The sequence below is a fragment of the Sorex araneus genome, chromosome 1, assembly GCF_027595985.1.
Source record: "Sorex araneus isolate mSorAra2 chromosome 1, mSorAra2.pri, whole genome shotgun sequence".
NCBI classification, from domain to species: Eukaryota; Metazoa; Chordata; class Mammalia; order Eulipotyphla; family Soricidae; genus Sorex; species Sorex araneus.
The window spans coordinates 29,034,634-29,055,736 of NC_073302.1; the positions used below are offsets into that span (position 1 = coordinate 29,034,634).

The 21,103-nt window shown below is 37.3% G+C and overlaps 2 protein-coding genes across 6 annotated transcripts in view; both read right to left on the minus strand.

Annotated features, from left to right (window-relative positions):
* TAL2 (TAL bHLH transcription factor 2) overlaps positions 1-13,976 on the minus strand; it is a 41,287-nt gene extending 27,311 nt beyond the window's left edge. The window contains exon 1 of the mRNA XM_055136943.1: positions 13,894-13,976. The gene's annotated coding sequence lies outside the window, so the exon portion shown is untranslated. The remainder of the gene's footprint in view (positions 1-13,893) is intronic.
* Positions 1-21,103, minus strand: part of FKTN (fukutin) — a 91,523-nt gene that overhangs the window by 24,302 nt on the left and 46,118 nt on the right. For 4 of the 5 annotated variants that reach the window (XR_008629846.1, XM_055136934.1, XM_055136927.1 and 1 more), the window contains exon 10: positions 13,894-13,991. Coding sequence is in view for 4 of the 5 variants with exons in the window: in XM_055136934.1 (XP_054992909.1) it covers positions 13,894-13,991 (98 nt within the window). In the remaining variant the exon portion in view is untranslated. Of the gene's footprint in view, positions 1-3,048; positions 13,992-21,103 lie in introns of those variants that run through there. The other variant, XM_004600282.2, reaches the window with a different exon arrangement.

Sequence of the window (21,103 nt, forward strand, 5' to 3'; positions counted from 1 at the left end):
TATAATGTTCTTTTGAATGTGATTATTGCTAATTTTCCAGAAATACTACTAGAGACTGTCTTTTCTCAGTTGAGTATTTTTAGTTCTTTTGTTGAAAATGCATGGTGCACTTCTGGCCTTCAGATTTTCTTCCATTGTTCTGTCCTTTTTTTTTTTTTAAATACAAGTAGAATATTTAATTATTATAGTATTGCAATATAATTTGGGTCTCATTCCCAATGATGGGTCTCATTACCCTGACCCTGAAAGAGCCTCCAATGTGGCACTGTTGGGAAGGACGAGTAAAGAGAGGCTTCCAAAATCTCAGGGCTAGGGCAAATGGAGACGTTACTGAGACCGCTCAAGAAAATCAATGATCAACGGGATGATGATGATGATGACGACGACGACGACGATGATGACGATAAGAAAGTGTAATGCCTCCAGTTTTGTTATTCTTTCTCAGAACAAAATTGGCTATTGCTCGGACTGTTTGGGTTAAGGTTTTTCTTAATGTGTTTATTTGCCATTGTGTGTCTATCCTCTCCAGTGAAATACGGGGTCATGTCTTATTTTCTGTTTCCTAAGTGGACTTTTAAAAAATATTTGAGTGTCTTTGTTCTATACATGTCCTAGTATTTTCTCAAGTGTGCAGTGTGCAAATATTTTCTTCTAGGCTATATCTTGACTTTTATCCATTTACAATGGGATTTTTGCAGTGTAGTAATTCATAATAAAATCATATTTTTTCTTTTATGAACTATGCTTTTGGTGTCATGTCACTGTCACTGTCATCCCGTTGCTCATCGATTTGTTCGAGCAGGCACCAGTAACGTCTGTCATTGAGAGACTTATGTTACTGTTTTTTGGCATATCCAATACACAGTGGTTGGGCGTTTGCCTTTCACGCCGCCGACCCGAGTTCGATTCCTCTGCCCCTCTCGGAGAGCCCGGCAAGCTACCGAGAGTATTGAGCCCGCGCAGCAGAGCCTGGCAAGCTACCCGTGCGTATTGGATTATGGTGTCAAGTCTAAGAAATAACTCTATTTAGCATTTGACTTGAATATTTCTTCCATTCTTTCCCCCCAAAGTTTTATTGTTTCACATTTACAATTAAGCATGTACTCTGCTTTGAGCTCACTTTTGTTTCCAGTTCAGAAACTCATTTGATATAAAGTAACACTATAAGGAAACAACAAATGGCCAAAGGCAACAGAACTAGACTTTGTCTACACAAGTGGAATTAGAGGGGGTCTAGAAGAGAAAGGTCCATTAGAGGTGCCCCTGGAAAGAAGGCACTGACCATTGGTGGTGGCTGTGGCATTGGAATGACGTATGTATGAAACTATCATTGACAGTATTGTGAATCACAAAACATCAATAAAAATGTGAAAGGGGATACAAATTCTTTTGGGGGGGGGGCTAGGGCCACACCCAGCACTCCTTAGGGGCTATTCCTGGCTCTGTGCTCAGGAGTAACTCCTGGTCATGCTTGGGGGACCACACATGATGCTGGGTCATAAACCTGGGTCACTGGGATACAAGAAAAGACCTTAACTTCTGTACTATTTCTCTGGTCCCTCAAAATGGGGTTTCTTTTAAAAGTTGTTGTTGCCTTTGGGTGTCCAGCTCCTCTTGCAGTAGTGTTGAGAACTACTAAATTACTTCTGCACTTTAATTTTAAAAATAAAATTCTGGTAGCATATTTTCAAGTAAATTTCTGGGCTCTTTATTCTTCTTCAATGACCTGTCTTACCCTTTTATCATACTGTCTTTATTACTACATCAATTTGCTAGAGGTTGTCTTAGCATAGCATAGAAACTGAGAAGTAATTTTCTCACAGTTCTGAAAGCAAAGCTAAAAGTCCAAAATCAAAGCAATGGGTATAGTTGGTTTCTTTGAATAACCTCTCTTGGCACCTGTAGATAACCATCTTCCTGATTCTTCACGATCTTCTCTATATTCTTCTAATAAGGAACCAGTTACACTGGATTACAGTCTACACATTCAACCTTGTTTTACCATCTCTTTAAAATCCCAGTTGCATGCTAAGACTTGAATATACACATGAGTGGGGGACTTGGTGAGGGGCAAAGGGCCACAATTAGCTTTTGGTATATACAGTGAGACTTAATGTTGGGTAGACTGTCTTCTCACATTTAATAGGGTAGTTTAAACTTATAGTTTAAAACACTTTAAACTATAAGTGACAGAATAGCTACCTCATTTCAATGGTTAATAAAAAATTAACCTCATTTCAGGTTAATTTTTTTGCTACCACTATTCCACTCTCTGATACCTCACCTGTGAGAATCTGTTCTTTCCCTTTCTTTACATATATAAAATCCTCTTTAACCTGCCCTGGTGGATTGTGGTGAGGGGAATCTCTGTTACCGTAAAACTGCAGATTCCTCACATGTGAAATACAGGATAATATATACCTTAAAAGGTCAAACCAAAATATATATTCATTGAAATTTAAGGGCAAGATCAAATTTTACAATTCTAAATCCTCTGTCACTTTCTTCTTTGTCAAGATTGCATATTCTAGTCTGTGCTTTAACACCAAAATTTTAGATTAAGTTTATCTATATACAAAAAATCTTATTGAGATTTTTGATAAGAATTGCATTAAATTTATAGATCATTTTGAGCAGGAGTGATATCTTCACTGTGAATATCTTTACATGTTTTTAAACCAGAACATGATGTATTTCTAAGCCTTCTTTGATTCTTTGTTTTTGTTAAGTACATTCTTAAGTACCTGATTTTCTTTGGAGTGATTTTAAATATATAGTACTTTGAATTTTAGTTTCAGTACGCTGGCAGTATATTGGAATTCAAATGGTAATTTTGCTGTTGATGTTGATCTTGTGTACTGTGACCATGCTAAGTCACTCACTTAACAGTGCTGAAAGGCTTTCAGTTTAGTTTTATTTTCAGAAGCTACATTTTTATTAGTATTCTATCAAAATTAACAGAATAACTGTCAAATTATTCAATTTAGTAATAGACCCCTTAGTATTATCTATGTGGACAAACATTACTCATAATAGTGTCATTATTTCCCTTCTAGCTGTATCTTTACTTTTCTTGCTTTCTTGTGGTGGTTAGAATTTCCAGTGTTACACTAAGAGTAGGGATAACTGTTATGCTAGATTTAGGGGGAAACACTTTAGTCGTTCATCTTAAGTATGGTGTGTAGGTTCTTTTTTTTGTTAATTCTCTATTTTAATTTATTGAGACATAAATCTATCTTGTTGTTGTTTTAAATCATCAATAGGGACTTTGCTTTGTCAGATTCTTTTTCTCTGTCCATCAAAATGATCATTTTTTTTAGTTTGTTGATATGGTGCATTATGTTGATTTTGAATGCTGAACCATCCATGTCTGTCTAGAATAAATCAAACTTGGTCATGGTGTTTAATTCTTTTTTGACATATTGGATCCAGACAAAATGTTTTAACTCCAAATGCTGTGTATTTTGACATTAGTTCAGAACTTATAAAAACTTTTTCTAGTTCTTTCTTCCAAAATGCTATGGTTCCCAGAATGAGTATTCACTTTTACTGCAACAAGATAAGAACCCAAAACTGATTACAAATATCTTACTGGTGGTCTTTGGCTGGCATATCTGTCAATAAATACTCCTGGATTCCTAGATTTGAATTTTATAAATATTGCACTGGCAGCAAGGTTATTATCTTACCAGATCACTTAATGTTATTTTGGGGTCCACAGATACAGTGCAATGGGTAGAGCTCTTACCTTACATGTGGCTGACCAGGGTTCAATTCCCTGGAACCCTAATCCCCACAAGAATGATACAAAGCTGCAGAGCCAGGTGGAAGACCTGAGCCCCTCTGGGTGTCAATCCCAAACCAAACTTTAAAAAGAATGCTATTTCACTAAATAATATTGTGTTACGGTTATTTCTACTGTAATTTTCCAAAATAAACATATACTATCTAATAAGATTAGAAAAGCTTTATTCACCATCCCAAACAGGATTATATATTACAAATTCTGATAAAATAATAATATTAAAGTACAACTATCTATACTGAAAGAGGAAACTAAATAGTAAACTACATCAAAATTTAAATAGTAAGCATACATCGAAATTTACTCATGTTTAAAATATCACTTTGTTAGAAAATTCACATTCGTGTTTTTCAGGTTATGAAGTAGAAGGATACAAAATAGTTAAATATGGTTTTCATGTTACAAACACCAACGAGATTCTCCCCATGCTATGAACAAGTCATTAGAAAGCTACTAAATGTAGGATCTTTTTAATAGTACTTATGACATTACAGTGGGGTTTTTTTATATATATAATAAAAGAGTACTTCTAAGTCTCTGTATATTCCTCTTTTTTTTTTTAGAGGGCTTAGGGTGAGTGGTTGGGCCACAACTGGTAGTACTTGGGGGTTATATCTGGTTTTCTGTGCCCAGGAGTAGCCTTGGTGGCACTCAGGGAACCATATGTGGTGCTGGGGATTCAACTAGGGTCAGTCACACGCAAGACAAATGCATTATTTCCTCTACTCTCTCTCTAAGCCCTTCTTACATTTCCTTTTCTGCATTAGGTTGGGCGGGAGTTAACAAAGCAATATATCCTAGGTTAGAAGTTCTGAGTCTACAGAAGAGATTTAACATTAGAAAAATTTATACTTGTCTGCATTAGCACTGATCAAGTATGAAAAGTATCATTATTGAATTGATCTTTTGCTAGCTGAGACAAAAGGATTCTTGCTAGCTGAAACAGAAATAGAAATTTGGGGTAAGAGGGCAGAAATTAGTATTTTCAATTCTTCATTAATACTGATAAAAACTATTTAGCAGCATAGGCAATAAATAAAAAGTATTTCAAATATTCTTTCCAAGCTGTGATGTATAACTAATTTGGCAAAACAGACATTTACTAATAGTGAGGTGAGGATTTATCTTTAGAAAAAGAATAGGGATTAGGAATGAAAGATTGTACAGAAATTAAGACAATTTTCTTGCGTGCTGCTGATCCCAGTTTGATCCCTGGCATCATATATAGTCCCCCAATCCCTACCAGGAATTATCCCTGATCACAGAGCCAAGAGAAAGTCCTGAGCACTGTTGGGTATGGTGTTTGGGGGACTATAACAAATAGACAAACAAATAAAAATGTTCAAGACAGAACATGCAGCAAATCTAGGAGGTAAAGAAAGGGAACTATTTTGGTCAAAGAAGCATTTGGAATTTATAGCATATAGTATAAGAAAATGCTAGGAGATAATAACCAGTAAAATTAAAATAAAATTTTTATTTAGAGGAGGCAAATTGCCAATATCTCTAAATATATAAACCATATAATCAATCCTATAGTGCCATGATACAACGAGATAATTAGTAAATTCAATCATGCAACATTCTAAGTAAAGATTGTATCCTGACTCACAGTTTCTTTTTCTTTGGGGGGAAAAGGAGAGACTTGAGCCACAACTGGCAGAGTGCCAAGGTGACATCCAGCTCAGTGCTGGGGGCTCTCCCAGCCCTGAGAGGTCACTCCCTGTAGTACTTGGGAGAGAGGAAGGGAGACCACCTGGTGCTAAATATTAAACCTGAGGTTCCCACATACAGAGTAAAAGCTCTAGCATTTTGAGCTATCTCACTGTCCCTGACCCACAGTTTGTTTTTTTAAACATCACTGGCAAATGATTAGAAAGAGTACTTACAGTAGTGCTTAAAAAGAAAATCTTTTTTTTATTAGCCAAAAGGTGAACTCTCACAATCTTTCTTCTTTCAAAAGGTAAAAACTTTTACTGTCAGCACAGAAGGGTTGAAACCCTTCACCATCTACAAGCCTTCCATTAAACTCATTCCTGTGAATAGGCAGGCTATTAACAACTGCACTATGGTTTTCCTTTTAAAATATTTTGTGAATGGTAAAATTTTTTCAAGGTTTGAGCTTTTTGCTCACACCTACAGTGTGGCCTATCTCAGTACCCCAAAATGTAAATTTAATCTTTAATTAATGAGGATGCTGCAATTACTAAGAACCCACCAAAAGATAAACACTGCATCTCTCCTTACCTTTTTTTAAATGTAAATATCTCTCTCCTTACCTTTATTAAATGTAAATCTCTCCTCTACTTAAGTTCAAATGTTTCCTTAAAACTATAAAAACCTGCAATCTACACTTTAACCTAAGAAGTCATAGGATTCACTTGACTTTTCCTTAGGCAGGATATAAAACTTTGAAATAATTAGTTCTTCCTTTTAGCTAAAGTACAGAAACAATTTATTTGACAGTAGAAAATTTTCTTTCCTTTTTTCTTCTCTTACTGGGCATATCAGCGATGCACAGGACTTACTTTTTGCTCTTTCCTCAGGTATAACTCTTGGGAAACTCAGGGGGCCTTATGGGGTGCTGAAGATTGAACCCAGGTCAGTCTGTGCAAGGCAAGTGCCCTACTTACCTGCTGTACTTTGACTAGGTCCCAGGAAATTTTTCTTGAGTACTTGCCTAATGCTATGACTTATGCTAAGTACATTTTCCTTTCTTCCTTTGGCTAAAATTTGGGCTACATACAGCAATACTCAAGGGCTATTCTTGGCTCTGTGCTCAGAAGTGACCCCTGGCAGTGTTCAGGGGACTATATGCCATACAGGGGATAGTCTGCATGCACAGTAGCGATGCTACTTCCTGTACTCTCTCTCTCTGCCCCAGATCCTAACTACAAATCCTTAGAAGATTGCATCATTTCCGAATTCACAAATGTCAAGAGTAGGTTAATCCCACATGAAGCTGAATTCAAATTTAAGCTTAAATTTGTGATCATTTTTATGACAGCATTCTTCCCTCCTTAGGTGAGATGTTCATGGTTGTCTAGCCTAAGTTTTAATGACAAAGCTAAGGACAAATATAGCTACTAGGATATTTCTCCAGATAAGTGCTTTTACTGGCTAGCAATTGGAAGTTCTCCTATGCATTAAACTTATGATATCTATGTGTCAGAGAGTGGAAATGGTATACAGACTTTAAATAGGTGTTGAGATCTTTCTCCTGGGGATTAATGACATTGAGAATGAGAAATGTTTCACTTTTTCAAGGTGAAACTAGGGAAGGACTTAGAAAAATCTGTAGACTTAGGCTTGTGATATGGGGTAATATTTGACTAAAATACTTCCCAGATTTAGCCCTGTTCTTCCCAATATATAAAGTCCCTCTTTTCTGTGTAGCACCTTGTATGCCCTATACACCATTTGAAGTCTTGCACCCATTCAAGAATAAACAATGATTTAGAATAATAAAGGAAAGAAAGAAGTAAGCATAATATATTCTCAACAATCTGCATCCATAAGAGAGTATCAATAGAGAGGAGGGTACTCCAGAAATGGGCATTTAGCTGATAGGTTCTAATGGTTTCTGGGGGAAATTGAAGGCATAGACAATACAAGAAAAAAATATCACATGATCGTATCAGTAGATGTAGAGAAATCATTTGACAAGATACAGCACCCATTTATGATTTTTTAAAAAAATCTCCATACAATGGGAATTGAAGGAACTTTCCTCAACACACTCAAAGTCATTTACCATAAATCCTCAGCAATCATAGTCAATGGGGAAAAACTGAAAGCCTTCCCTCTATGCTCAGGCACAAGACAAGATTGCCCACTTTCATCACTTGTATTCAATATAGTACTAGATATACTTGCCATAGCAATTAGGCAAGAAAAAGATATTAAAGGCATCCTGATAGTATAGGAAGAAGTCAAGTTTCACTATTTGCAGATGACACAATACTATATTTAGAAAATTCTAAAGACTTAAAAAAAAACTCCTGGGGGGCAAAAAAACCTCCTGGAAACAATCTTTGTAAAGTGGCAAGCTAAAAAATCAACAAGCAAAAGTCCATGGCTTTCTTATATGCAAACAATAAAATAGAAGAAAGATTTTTTTAGAAAGAGCCCATATACAATTGTGCCTCAGAAAATCAAGAACTTGGAAATCAGTCCTAATTAAGAATCACCTCTTATTAAGAGGTGAAAGACCTGTGAAAATAAAAAACCTACAAAACACTACCTAAAGAAATAAAGGAGGACACAAGAAAATGCAAACACATCCCCTGCTCATGGATTGAGAGAATTAACACTGTCAAAATGACAATACTCCCCAAAGCATTATTCAGCTTCAACACAACACCCATAAGGATACTCATGACATTTTTCAAGGAAATAGATCACTCCTAAAATTCATAGAGAACAATAAACATCCCCCTCCCTGCATAGCTAAAGCAATACTCAGGAAAAAGAAGATGGGAGGGATCACTTTCCCCAACTTCAAATTCTACTACAAAGAGGCAGTAAATGAAAAAGCATGGCACTGGAATAAATACAGATTCCACAGACCAACAGAATAGAATTAAAAATCCACAGATAATCTCTCAGGCATCAGGCATATGGTCAGTTAATCTTCAATTAAGAAGCAAAAAATATTAAATGGAGCAAAGGAAGCCTCTTTACTAAGTGGTGTGGGGAAAACTGGGCAGCTACATGTAAAAAAAAATGAACCCAAACTTCAGTGTAAAATGACATGCATGATACCCTATAAGTAATCATTTTAACTACAGAGTCTAAAAGGGGAGGGCGGGAGTGCCTGCTATAGAAGCAGACTAGGGCACACAGGGAAATTGGGGACATTGGTAGAGGGAAGTGGACACTGGTAAAGGGACTGTTGTTGAAACACTGTCTGCCTGAAATTCAATCGTGAATAACTTTGTAACTTTGCAGCTCATGGTGATTCAATAATTTTTTTTTAAAAAGAATATCATAACCAAGGTTGATCTTGTCAAACTTTCAAAAGTTTCTCTTTTGAAAAAGTATTTTTTGAAAAAAAGAAAAAAATTGTGAAGGAAGTCTAAGAATTTTGAACAAGAAAGTAAGATTCCTCCCTTTGATGGCTTTGCCACTGCAGGCTCTCATTCTGAGCACGGGGGAATGGCAGACACACCATAATTTCTGTCAAGCATCTCAAACACCATTAAAGATTCTGTTCTATTATACAATTAAATGGACTAGGCCAGAAGTCATGGCACATTTGAATTTTGGAGCAGTGCTTCTTGTTCCAGTGAGTTTTTTACTGGCTTATTTGTTTAGTTATTAGGTACTAAAATACCTGGGTCTCCAGCTTTGCATGGTTAAATCCCTGGTACCACACTGTCCCCTTAGTACTCCCAAGCATAGAGCTGAGAGTAGCCCCTGAGCACTTCCAGGTGTGCCCCCAACCTTATAAAAGCCATATTTTTTAAAATGGGGGGGGCAGTTTACAATGAATATTACAGTGAGGTTCCCTGCAGCTTTTAAGATTCAAGAGCAAGATGAAGGACACCTGAGTGTTTTGAAGTGGATGATGACAGACATCTAGTAGTCACATTTCAGGGTCTGTAGCTAGAGAAACATGGAAAGGGCAGTTTCTTAGGGATGTTCAATTCTGGGAACTTGTGGTTTTATCCTAGGGGTTAGATTTCAGTTGCTACAACAAAGAGAAGGATAGACAAGTTCTCCCTGCTAAGAAAAGGACTGTGTGGCAACCTGGTTGCCAAGTGAGAGGTTGTTAATTTTGTCTCTGAGTTTCCCTTGGACACACATAAGTGCCTAACACTCTAGCTATTGTAATAAGGTTTCCGTCTGATAAGTCCTGCAAACTGGACCCAAGAGTGTCACATGAAGAGAATGATTTTGGAATATTCAAATGAGGAAAGAAAAGTGATCTAATAAGGTTCTAGTGGTTGGGTCCAACTGACCTAAAACTCGGGGTATTCCGTAAAGAAAAAATGTAGGAAAACTGTTAAGAAGCGTAGGGTGGGGCTGTATTGATAGTACACCAGGTAGAGTATTTGCCTTGTATGCACCAGACCCGGGGTCGATATCTGGCACCCCATATGGTCACCTCAGCCTGCTAGGAGTGATCACTTAGTACAGAGCCAGGAATAAGCCCTGAGCACTGCTGGGTATGGTCCTCAAACAAAAATAAACAAAAAACAATAACAAAAGAAGCACAGGGTGAAGTATGACTTGAATCGCTATCCGAGATAAACCTGGCTTTTAGAGTCTTGAGAAAAACTTTCATATTCCCACTTTAGGGTAAGCTCCAAGTGGTTGAATCTGTTAAACTGCATGAAATCAAAGGAGATATTTCGGTAGTTAGTGGTCTATGGAAGAGATCAATGTAGCTAATATTTTGGACACTTCAAAAATTTGTACTTTAGTAGCAATTAGAAAAGATATAATCTAGAAACAGAATGACAGTACTGTGAGTAGAGAATTCGCCATTTGCCTTGCATTGTCTGACTTGGATTTGATCCCCAGCACTACATAGGGTCTTCCAAACCCTGCTAGGATTGATCTCTGAGTTTAGAGTCAGGAGTAAGCTCTGAACACCACCAGGTGGCACCACCCCTCTCCCTCCAATAAACCAAATAAAATATAAATATAAGTAGGTGAGTTCCCCAGGCAAATTGGGGGTGCCCATTTGAAACAGGCAGAAATGTACACTTTCTAGATGCTGAGCACAATGTTAAGTAGGGTGGAGTTTTCCCAGGAACACTACTGTTGAGTAATACTTTTCCTTTCATAAAAAAGAAAATTAGGCTTACCTATTTAAATTTGGGTATGATTACCAAGGGCTGATTTTCTAGCAAGGGAAAGCTACTTAAAATAGCTGATCATTTGGGGACAAGTTTGCTGATAATCTCTAAAGGCTTCTAAGTACCTGATTATGTCATTGAAAGATGCAATGATTATGCTCTGAAAGTCCGTCCTAATGAAAGGAAAGTTACTAGTTGTCATTTATTAAAAATTCTTTTCTTTTTCAAAGATTTCTGGAGTGAATAGATGAAGAACACAAGAACATTTCGAACATTTCCACAACTAAGTGGTGTGTGTGTGTGTGTGTGTGTGTGTGTGTGTGTGTGTGCTTTGTTTTGTTTTAGGGCCACATGCATTTGTTCTTGGGGTTTACTCTTGGCTCTGTGCTAAGGGAGTGTGTCTTGTAGTGCTTGGGGGACCATCCCCTATACTATCTCTCCTGCCCTACTTCCCCAACTTTATTTTAGAAAAACTATCAGTTCATTTGCTCAGACATTCTAGTTTTTAGTTTTGGCCCTCTTATTATTTTCCAGTATTCCAGTAAAATAAGGCCAAGTGTTGGAACTAACCACAAGTATGTGTGGGGCTGAGGGTAGGTAAGTAAGATAGAGAAGAGACCAGTATGAAATAGTAGCTGGGAATGATAACGCTGAACAAGATCTGAGGGTAAAAAGTAGGTAAAGGGATACTCTTGAAACCTTTCAGTAACAATATTGCAAACCACAATGTGGGGGGGAAGAAAAGCGCCTGCCATAGAAGCAGGAGGTGGGGGGTTGGGGGGTGATGGGAGGGAACCTGGGGTCACTGATGCTGGGAAATGTACACTGGTGGAGGGGTGGGTGTTAGATTACTGTATGACTAAATTCCAACCACGAACAGCTTTGTAAGGGTCTATTAACAGTGATTCAATAAAAATTTAGTTTAAAGAAAAGAAGTGATAACAGAGAAGACATTAAACAAAAAAAAGCATTACAGAAATATTAACTTCTAAAAAGAAAAAAAAAGAATAGTCCAGGCAGCCTAGACAAGATAAAAACACACACACACACACACACACACACACACACACAAAAAAAAAAAACCCTTAGCCTCCTAGCTCAAAAGAAGAAAAAAGTGCTTCTTTGACCTTCACATTCCTTTACCTTTTACTTAGTGAATATACTTAAAGAGATCTGTGATGAGACAGAACAATTCCACATACTCTAGGAAGTATCTTAAGGAGAAAAAGGCAATAGGAGGGTTTCAGAGTGGGTGGTATTTGATAGACAGGAAAGTCTGAGTTCTCATCCCATCAATTTCAACAGAATAATTATGAATGACTAAACTCTAGGAACACTATCTAGGGTGAAAAACAGTTGCCAGGTTTGCCATTTGTCTTCATTTTTGAGACCTGATTAAAAATAAAGTACTGCAAGAGAAGAATAATCAGGAAGGCTTATATGCCATTGAAACCAGTTTACTAGTTTTGGCATCATATCTGGCGGTGCTCAGGAATTAGTATCTGAAACATTTACTTGGAGGTCACTTGTGGTGGGTTGAGGGAACGAGATGTTTGGCATCAAACTCAAGGCTCCATCATGCAAAATTTGTACTCCAGCCTATTGAGATGTGTCTCTGGCCCCATTTAAATTGACTTAGAGGCCATAATAAAAATATGGAGCTGCAACTGATGAACAAATATATTGACTATTACATTGTTAAAAATTAAAAAGGCAGGCTGGAAAGATAGTACAATGGGTAAGGTGCTTGCCTTCAAGTGCCAGACCTGGGTTCGATTCCAGGCATCCCATACAGTCCCCTAACCACTGCCAGGAGTAATTCCTGAGTGCAGAGCCAGAAGTGACCCAGGAGGATCACCAGGTGTGATCCAAAACCCAAAAAAAGTAAAATAAAAGTTTAAGAAGGTATCCCTATTAATATTTTGGTGTTATCATTAAAATAGGAATTATAATAAATCTAGAAAATTTTAAATGTCATTAATAGCTATTTCTACCTAAGAGTGGATGAGAATAAGATAAGGACAAATTTTGTGAAATCACAACCCTTTCAAAATCATGTCTTGTAGCATGGTCTCACTTGCATGACTTGTTAACAAGTTCTAGCAGAAGTCAGCGAAAATATCCTCAGAATGGCTGGAAATTTTAATACCACACAAGCATAAATTTTCTTCCCACTAGAATATGAAAATGGAAAGCATATGGAAATGTACTTAACTTTTGACAAAGGCATAAGTAAGCTCTCTTTTTCTTAAAGAATGATGCCCTTTGTCTAAATGGTTGCTTAAAAATAAGTTAGCTGTCATCTTTATTTGTGTGCATGTGTGTGTTAGGGTTTCACAAATACAAAGTGAGTATTCTACTACTGAGCTTCATACCCAGCCAAGCATCCCTTCTTGATTGCATCTAAAAGTGTGGTCATTTGGGGGCCGGAGTGATAGCACAGACGGGTAGGGCGTTTGCCTTGCACGCGGCCAACCCGGGTTCGATCCCCAGCATCCCATATGGTCCCCCAAGCACCGCCAGGTGTAATTCCTGAGTGCAAAGCCAGGAGTAACCCCTGAGCATCGCTGGGTGTGACCCAAAAAACAAAACAAAACAAACAAACAAAAAAGCAAAATAAAAGTGTGATCATTTGAATATTAACTCTGACTCCACAATGTAAGAAGTAACACTAACACTAACTAACTTAAATGCTCAGACCTGGAATGGCTTATCCTTTTAAACTAGGATAGCAAGCTTTAAATGGTTAGCCTCTTTTCAAGTCCGAATATAATCAAAAGTTTTGGAAACATTAACAGCATTTTATTAGTTCATCAAAGGACGGGGACGTTTCCTCAAAAGAAAGTTGAGATGCTTACCAAAGGGAGGGGAAAAGATAGTAGACATATATCTCACTCCTCTCATCTTCTCCATTGTAACCTAGCATGGTACCAGGCACAAGGAGTTTCCTTAATAAATGTAAGATCAGAAAATCAAATCAGATAGCTCAGGAATTAGAACTTTTTCTGTATCTTCATATTTGCCATTTTTCTTTTGCTCCTAATTAAGTTTAGCGGAAAAGATGATCTTTTCTATGATCTAGAAAAGACAGGCTCTAAAATCTATCTTTTAGGGACTTATCTGCCTTTTAAGAGGGGAATTCATTCTCATATTTTAATCGACGATCTTAGTATAACTGGATAACCTCATCCCATTCAGAAATAGGCCAGACTCCATTGGGCTGCACATTGGGGGGAGAATTCTTCCAGTCCCATGTCTTCACAGGAATCTTCCAGGCCTTACCATAGTTAGCTTCAATGTATTCAGTGGTTTCACAGGGCACATGAACCTTCATGTCTACGAACTCTGTCCAGCACAGTGTAAACTTGGGAAACAAATATCTGTGACAAAACAGAGGCAGTGTGGAAAGGTATTAGGCTTCAATAGTGAAAACTTCAGCTAAGGAACTCATCTACCAACTGAAAAACTATCCCATTAAATAGCTTTGGGGACATAATGGACATTTATTCCTCCTGATAATCTCTATCCCACTTCTAATGCTAATAGTATCCCAATGTCTCTCCCTTGTCCCCTGTCCTTATGAGAAGACTTTACCCCTAGATTTCAGAAGCAGAAAAGGATTCTTACTATATACTACTGCAGTGTAACCAGTATACTATAGTGAATGAGTCAGAGGTGGAATTATACACAAATCAAGCAAATGGCAGTCACTTTGAGAATTTCTATCGAATCAAGGAAGAGGGGTTCTTTTCTCAAAGGTTTCTAAGGCATTAGGATACTAAGTAAGCACTGCTGGTTGTTAACAGAGAGACTGTCTCAAAGTTAAAACAAAAGATAAAAGAAAACGATAAGAATTCAGAAAACCCTGGAGAATTTCAATGAATCAATACATATTTTTTAAAATGTTCTAATTGCATTTATTTATTTATTTATTTTCTTTTTTTGGGTCACACCCAGCAATGCTCAAGGGTTACTCCTGGCTTTGCACTCAGGAATTACTCTTGGCAGTGCTCAGGGGACCATATGGGATGCTGGGAATAGAACCCGGGTCGGCCGCGTGCAAGGCAAACACCCTACCCGCTGTTCTATCTCTCCAGCCCGTCTAATTGCATTTCTACTGCTTGTATTTCCTTCTTTTCTTTTATATTGAATCACTGTGAGACATAGCTACAAAGCTTTCCTGTTTAAGTTTCAATCATACAATGATCAAACATCCATCCCTCCACCAGTGCACATTCTCTACCACCAGTGTCCCCAGTATACGCCCCCCCCCCACCCTTTTCATACCTCCCCCTGCCTCCAAGGTAGACAATTTCCCCCATACTTTCTCTCTACTTTGGGGCATTATGGTTTGCAATACAGAAACTGAGAGGTTATCATGTTTGGTCCTTTATCTACTTTCAGCACACATCTCTCATCCCAAATGATTCCTGCAACCATCATTGTCTTAGTGATCCCTTCTCTATTTCATCTGCCTTCTCCCCCAACTCATGAGACAGGCCTCCAACTATGGGAAAATATTCCTGGCCCTTGTATCTACTGTCCTTGGGTGTCAGTCTCATGTTATTTTATATTCTGCAAATGAGTGCAGTTCTTCTATATCTGTCTCTCTCTTTCTGACTCATTTCACTTAGCATGATACTCTCCATGTCCATCCACTTATAACTGCTTGTATTTTCAATACATGGAGGAAGCCATGTATAGCATCAAGAAAGGAGAAAAACCCCTAAGTCAACCAGAGAATCTGAAACAATCCTGACAATGACATGCTCCAATAGCATTATAAACACTAACGCTTTTGTGATAAGTCTCAAAACCCTATGTCCTGGGTTTCAATCTGGTTCCAGAGTTGGGAGGGGGGGATGGGGGTGTATTTCAAATCTCATGATGCTCAAGAATTATTCCAAGCTTAGTGCCCAGGGGTCACTCCTAGTGGCACTCATGGGACCATGTCGTGCGAGGGAATGAACTCAGGCCTTCGGCATGCAAAGCATGTACTCTACCCATCGAATTACCAGATGCTTTCTTGATAACCTCAACTTTAATAGCTGAGGAGAAATGCTCATTGTTGGTCAGATTATTTCTCAAATTCCTCTCCTTACTCATCTAGTAATTAAAATTTCATAAACAATATATGAATATGGTAGTTAGGACCTGGTAAGTGGGCCTTTAAAAAAGGCTTCATAACCTTATTCCCTCTTCAAACGCAGTATTACAAAGCAGATGCTTCAATGTCTAATTTTAAATTAAATGTATGTAATTTTAAATTAAAATTTTTTTAATTTAAAATTTAAAAAAGTTAAACTTAAAAAAATGTTTATCTATTCCCCTTTACCCTCTTCCCTTCATGGATGTAGTTGAGGTTATTGCAGTGACCAGGGGTTACACACATGCCTGGCTGAGGGACCTGCAGGGGGTCACACGTCATGTTGTGGCGCTTGCTCTCTTAGCTGCACTGCTCACCAAGCTTTGCAAACAAAGCTTTGCAAGTTGCAGAGCTTGTGTACATGCTCACTGGGGAGTTGCTGCGGTGCTTACATACATGCCGGACAAAGAAAAACACTTCCTAGGTATGCTTGTACATCGTTGTGTTGCACTGCTCATGGGGGTTGCATCACTCTTTTGTAGTGCTACTTATACCTGGTGAGGGTGAGGCCAGAATTGCTTATAGTGGGGAAGTTCAGAGGCAACATAGATTCTAGGCTCAAACGTCAGAGCTGCCAGGATCACAGTTGAGGCACATGGGGCACTGGACACTGGAGATTTGAACGCATGACTATATACTTGCAAAGCAGATATTCTAAGTCACCGTGCTATTTCTCTGGTCCTACAGTATTTTTCTCAAAGGACTGCTATCTAACCACCTTTACCTCACTCTTTGATTTTACTACATTCCCTCTTTTTGAATACCTTTTTGTAGTCTTGATTTATTTTCAGTCTTGAACTTATTTTCTTACTTATTTTAACAGATCACATACCATAAATACCCATACATTCGAAGTGTTCTTAAAAGAACTTAACGACATGAAGATAAATCTTTCACAACCCAGATTTCTGAAAGATACAGGATAAGCGTGAATCCAACATTCATTCTTCCTTGGTTCATACCTCACATGAACCTACCCTATAGTATCTCAGTTTTTTTTTTAATCTCTTGATCTCTGATTACTCAAGTTGTCTAATTAAAGCAAAAGTCTCAAAGTTTATTACAATAAGTTAAGTTTTTAAATTAAATTCCTGGCTTCTAGTCCCTGATAGCTGTGATTTACAATGTGTGGTCTTGGGGGCTCCTTTAGCATTAATTTCCCAAACCAAATAGTTCTCCCCCCCAGTATTTTTGGTGTTGTGAGTAAACTCACACATGCAATGAATACACAATGAATGCACCCTACTCCTGAGCACGAGCCCTGTGTTAACTATTAAATCATAATTTACAAATTACAAGATATCCAAATGAACCCACTTTAAGGTTTGGGATTTTGATGTATTTCAGGTCACACCTGGTGCTGTTCTGGCTGGCAGTACTCAGGTGACATGTGGGACAGGACATCAACTCTGGGGTCCCAGCATGCAAAGCAGGCACAACAACCCTGTGAAACATCTTTCCAGCACACTGCTTTAAGTTTTGACAAATGCCTATGCCTGTATCAACATCATAGTAGTCAAAGATATAGAATATCTCTACCACTTTGCTTTCCCATACTAACCCCGCTTATTAGTCATGCAATCAATCCATACTGGCCCCTGGCAATGACTGATCTTACTACTTTCTTGACTAGTTCTTGCCTAACTTTAATTTCAAGTAACATTCAATTTCAAGTAATAAATAACCTCATATTTACTCTTGCTATCTTATGTCTACAAAACATAGCATCATGTTTTGATTTGTTGCACATATCAGTACTTCAGCCCTCTTTATTACTACTAAGTAGTACTCTGAACTACTATTAACTTATTTGTCCACCAGAAGATAAGACTTGGATTGTTTTCATATTTTTTTGCTGCCAAAATTAAAACTCAGATGAACATTTGTGTAAAAGTTTTTTAGTAAAAATGTTTTTATTTCTTTCAGAATTACTAGCTTAAGGGATACCTTATAGGATTATTTTCAAACAAAAAATATGGCATTTGCATCTTGTAAGTGAATATATAATTTTGTGAAATACAGAATTTATCTCATATAAATGAAAGATTTGGTATGCATTCATTCTAAAGTAATCTCTAAAAATAACTAAACCTATGTATAAATAACTATAATCTCTATTGTATAAATATAAAATTATCACATAACATGCATTCAAATTCTTCCCTCAATGATTCAATTTTACATCTGCTACTCACTTGAGATTCGGAGGTACAATTAAAAAGACCCAAGATATAATCTTTATGTTGTAAAATATGAAGACAAAAACAGAGTAAGAAATGTGATATCCCTTTTAGAGAAGCCAATGTTTTAAATATAGTCATTTAAAGAAATTATTCAAATTTGCCTTTTTAGCTTCACAGCTGTCAGTGCTAAAAAGATAAACGTGGTTTGTGAGTCCTAAAACTAAAAGACCAAAGTCAGTCTATGAAGCTAAGAGACTAAACGAGTGTATATTCACAAATGAATTCTAGTCTCTCTAACTTCTTGTGAAGCAGAGCGGGGTAAAAACTTTATGACTTCAAGTCTTCAGAGGTGCAGAGTTGAATTAAGTCTCAATGTGGGCTAATCCTGTCAATTCAATAAAACACTATAGTATGCATTTAAGGGTTCTTGATATTAATTTCCTGAACAGTGTAGTGTCGGTCTGATTTACTAGGACTGATTCAGAAAACACAAACTCAGAAATCACGGACAAGTTGTCAAAAGAACCCCAAGAAAGCATGAAAGAAATAAACAGGGAGGGGCTGGAGCAATAGCACAGCGGGTAGGGCGTTTGCCTTGCATGCGGCTGACCCCGGGTTAGATTCCCAGCATCCCATATGGTCCCCTGAGCACCGCCAGGAGTAATTCCTGAGTGCATGAGCCAGGGGTAACCCCTGTGCATCGCCGGGTGTGACCCAAACGCCCCCCCAAAAAGGAAATAAACAGGGAAATTTTATGGAATTTCAAAGAAATGGAATATTACTTCTAGTGATTCTAGTCAGAGGTATTAAAAAGCACCTTCAAAAGTGAGGCAACTCAATGCTCTTGAATGGGCAAAAGTGGGGCATGTGATGACATGAAATAATCTTATTATGTTCCTCATGGCCCAATTTTCAACTAAAATCAGTTTGCTCTTCCAAAACGCTGGGTGTCTAAATGCACAATGCTATTTTTGGATTAGATCCTAGAATTAAAAAGAGAAGTATTAGTGGAAAAATACTGATGAAATCTATCTAAAGTGTTGAGCATAAATGTTGGTTGCTTAGTTTTGACAAGCATACCTTAGTAAAAATACATTAACACTAAGGAAACTGGGCTATCATAATATAGGATATCTAGATTATTTTCATAACTTATATAATACAAAATTACACATGAGTTTATGTAAAAAACAGAAAAAAGAGAATAAAATATGTTAATATGATAATCTTTAAGTACCTGTATTGCAAACCATAATGCACAAAAGGAAAGAGTAAGAGAGAGAGAGAGAGAGAGAGAAGAAAAGTCCTGCCATATAGGGTGTGATGGGAGGCAACTAGGGATACTGGTGGGAAATGTATACTTGTGAGGGACAGGCGTTGGAACAATGTATGAGTGAATCTAATCATGAACAACTCTATAACTGTATCTCATGATGATTCAATACAAAATAATAATAAATCAAAAAAATGTGTCAACAAGAAAGATCAAGGATGCCTACTGCTAAAAGTCTAACAAAGTTAAAGGAAAAATATGGGTCAGAGAAAGTATCTGTGTAAGGCACACTGCAAACTCTGGTTTGACCTCCTGTACCGCAAAGGGTTCCCTGGGCATTACCACGAATGATCCCTGTGCACAGAGTAAGGAGTAAGTAATGAGCTTGCCAGGAGTGGCCCAAACCCCCCACTCCCCTAAATTTTTTTAGTGAAAAGCAAAATATTTTGTACTTTAGCTGGCATTATGAAAAACACCCACTTATTTCTCTATAGCATAATCAAACAATTATGATCAAAAAAACAGGAATCTCATCAAGGAAGCAATAACTAAAAAACTTTCATTTGATGTAGAAAGACGTCCACAACACGTTTTTAATATTAAAAAAAGGAATAACATTAATAGTTAAGATATAATTATGTGAACCTGGTTCTAGGGTTTTTTCCCTCCAGAATCCAACTTATCAAACAAATTTTATTTTAAGTCATATTTACTTGCCATTGTTTCTGTGATAGAGTTGATGTGGTATCTCAACTATACTGAAATACTTCAATTAGTTTATTGCTGACAGCATATTTTAGTATTGTTTTGCATGATCTGAAACAAAGTTATATTCATGTAAAAATTCTTAGTACATCATAGTAAGCAAATATTGTATAAACAAATGTTGCATTATATAGAAAGGAAACTGGGTTATCATAATATAGGAAATCTATATTATTTTAACAAGTCTAGTCTAATAGAAGATAAATTCAAATTTTCTTTAGAGCTACATGACAAATAGGAATTTCAAATGACAGCAGGTATAAGGAATCCACAACTAATTCAAGAGGTAGCAGATTTCCAATTAAGAGGAAACTGACCAAGGAAACAGAAGCAAAGATAAATGAGATTACATTAAATTTAGAAGCTTCTGACCTCAAGGGAAATGATGGCCAAAACACAAAGACACCTCACTGACTGGGAGAAAATATTTTCCCACCACTCATCAGATAAAGGATTAATTTCTCACACACACACACACACACACACACACACACACACACACACACACACACACACACACACACAGAGTACTGACAGACCTTTACAAGAAAAAATAAACCCAACCCCATCAAAAATGAGAACAAAGGAACAGAAACTTCTTTAAAGAAGACATACTAACAGGCATATGAAAAAAATACTCAGCATCACTAATTATCAGGGAAATACAAATCCAAACAATAATGAGAAATCACCTTGCACCAAAGAGACTGGCACATATTAAAAAGAACATAAACAATTGGTGTTGGCATGTATGTGGGAAAAAGAAACCCTCATTCACTGCTGGTAGGAACATAGATTGGTCCAGCCTTTCTGGAAACAATATAGACATTCCTCAAAAAAACTAGGAATTGAGCTCCCATTCAACCCGGAAATTCCACTTCTTGGAATATACCCTAAAGGCCCCCAAACACAATGCAGCAAAGACATTAGCACTCCTGTATTCATTGCAGCACTATTAACAATAGCCAATATCTGGAAACAACCAAAGGTCCCAAGAACAAATGATTTGATAAAGAAACTATAGAATATTACTCAGAATACTACACAATGGAATTGTCACTTGGCCATAAGAAAAGATGAAATCATGCAATTTGCTACACATGGATGGATCTGGAGAGAGAGTAT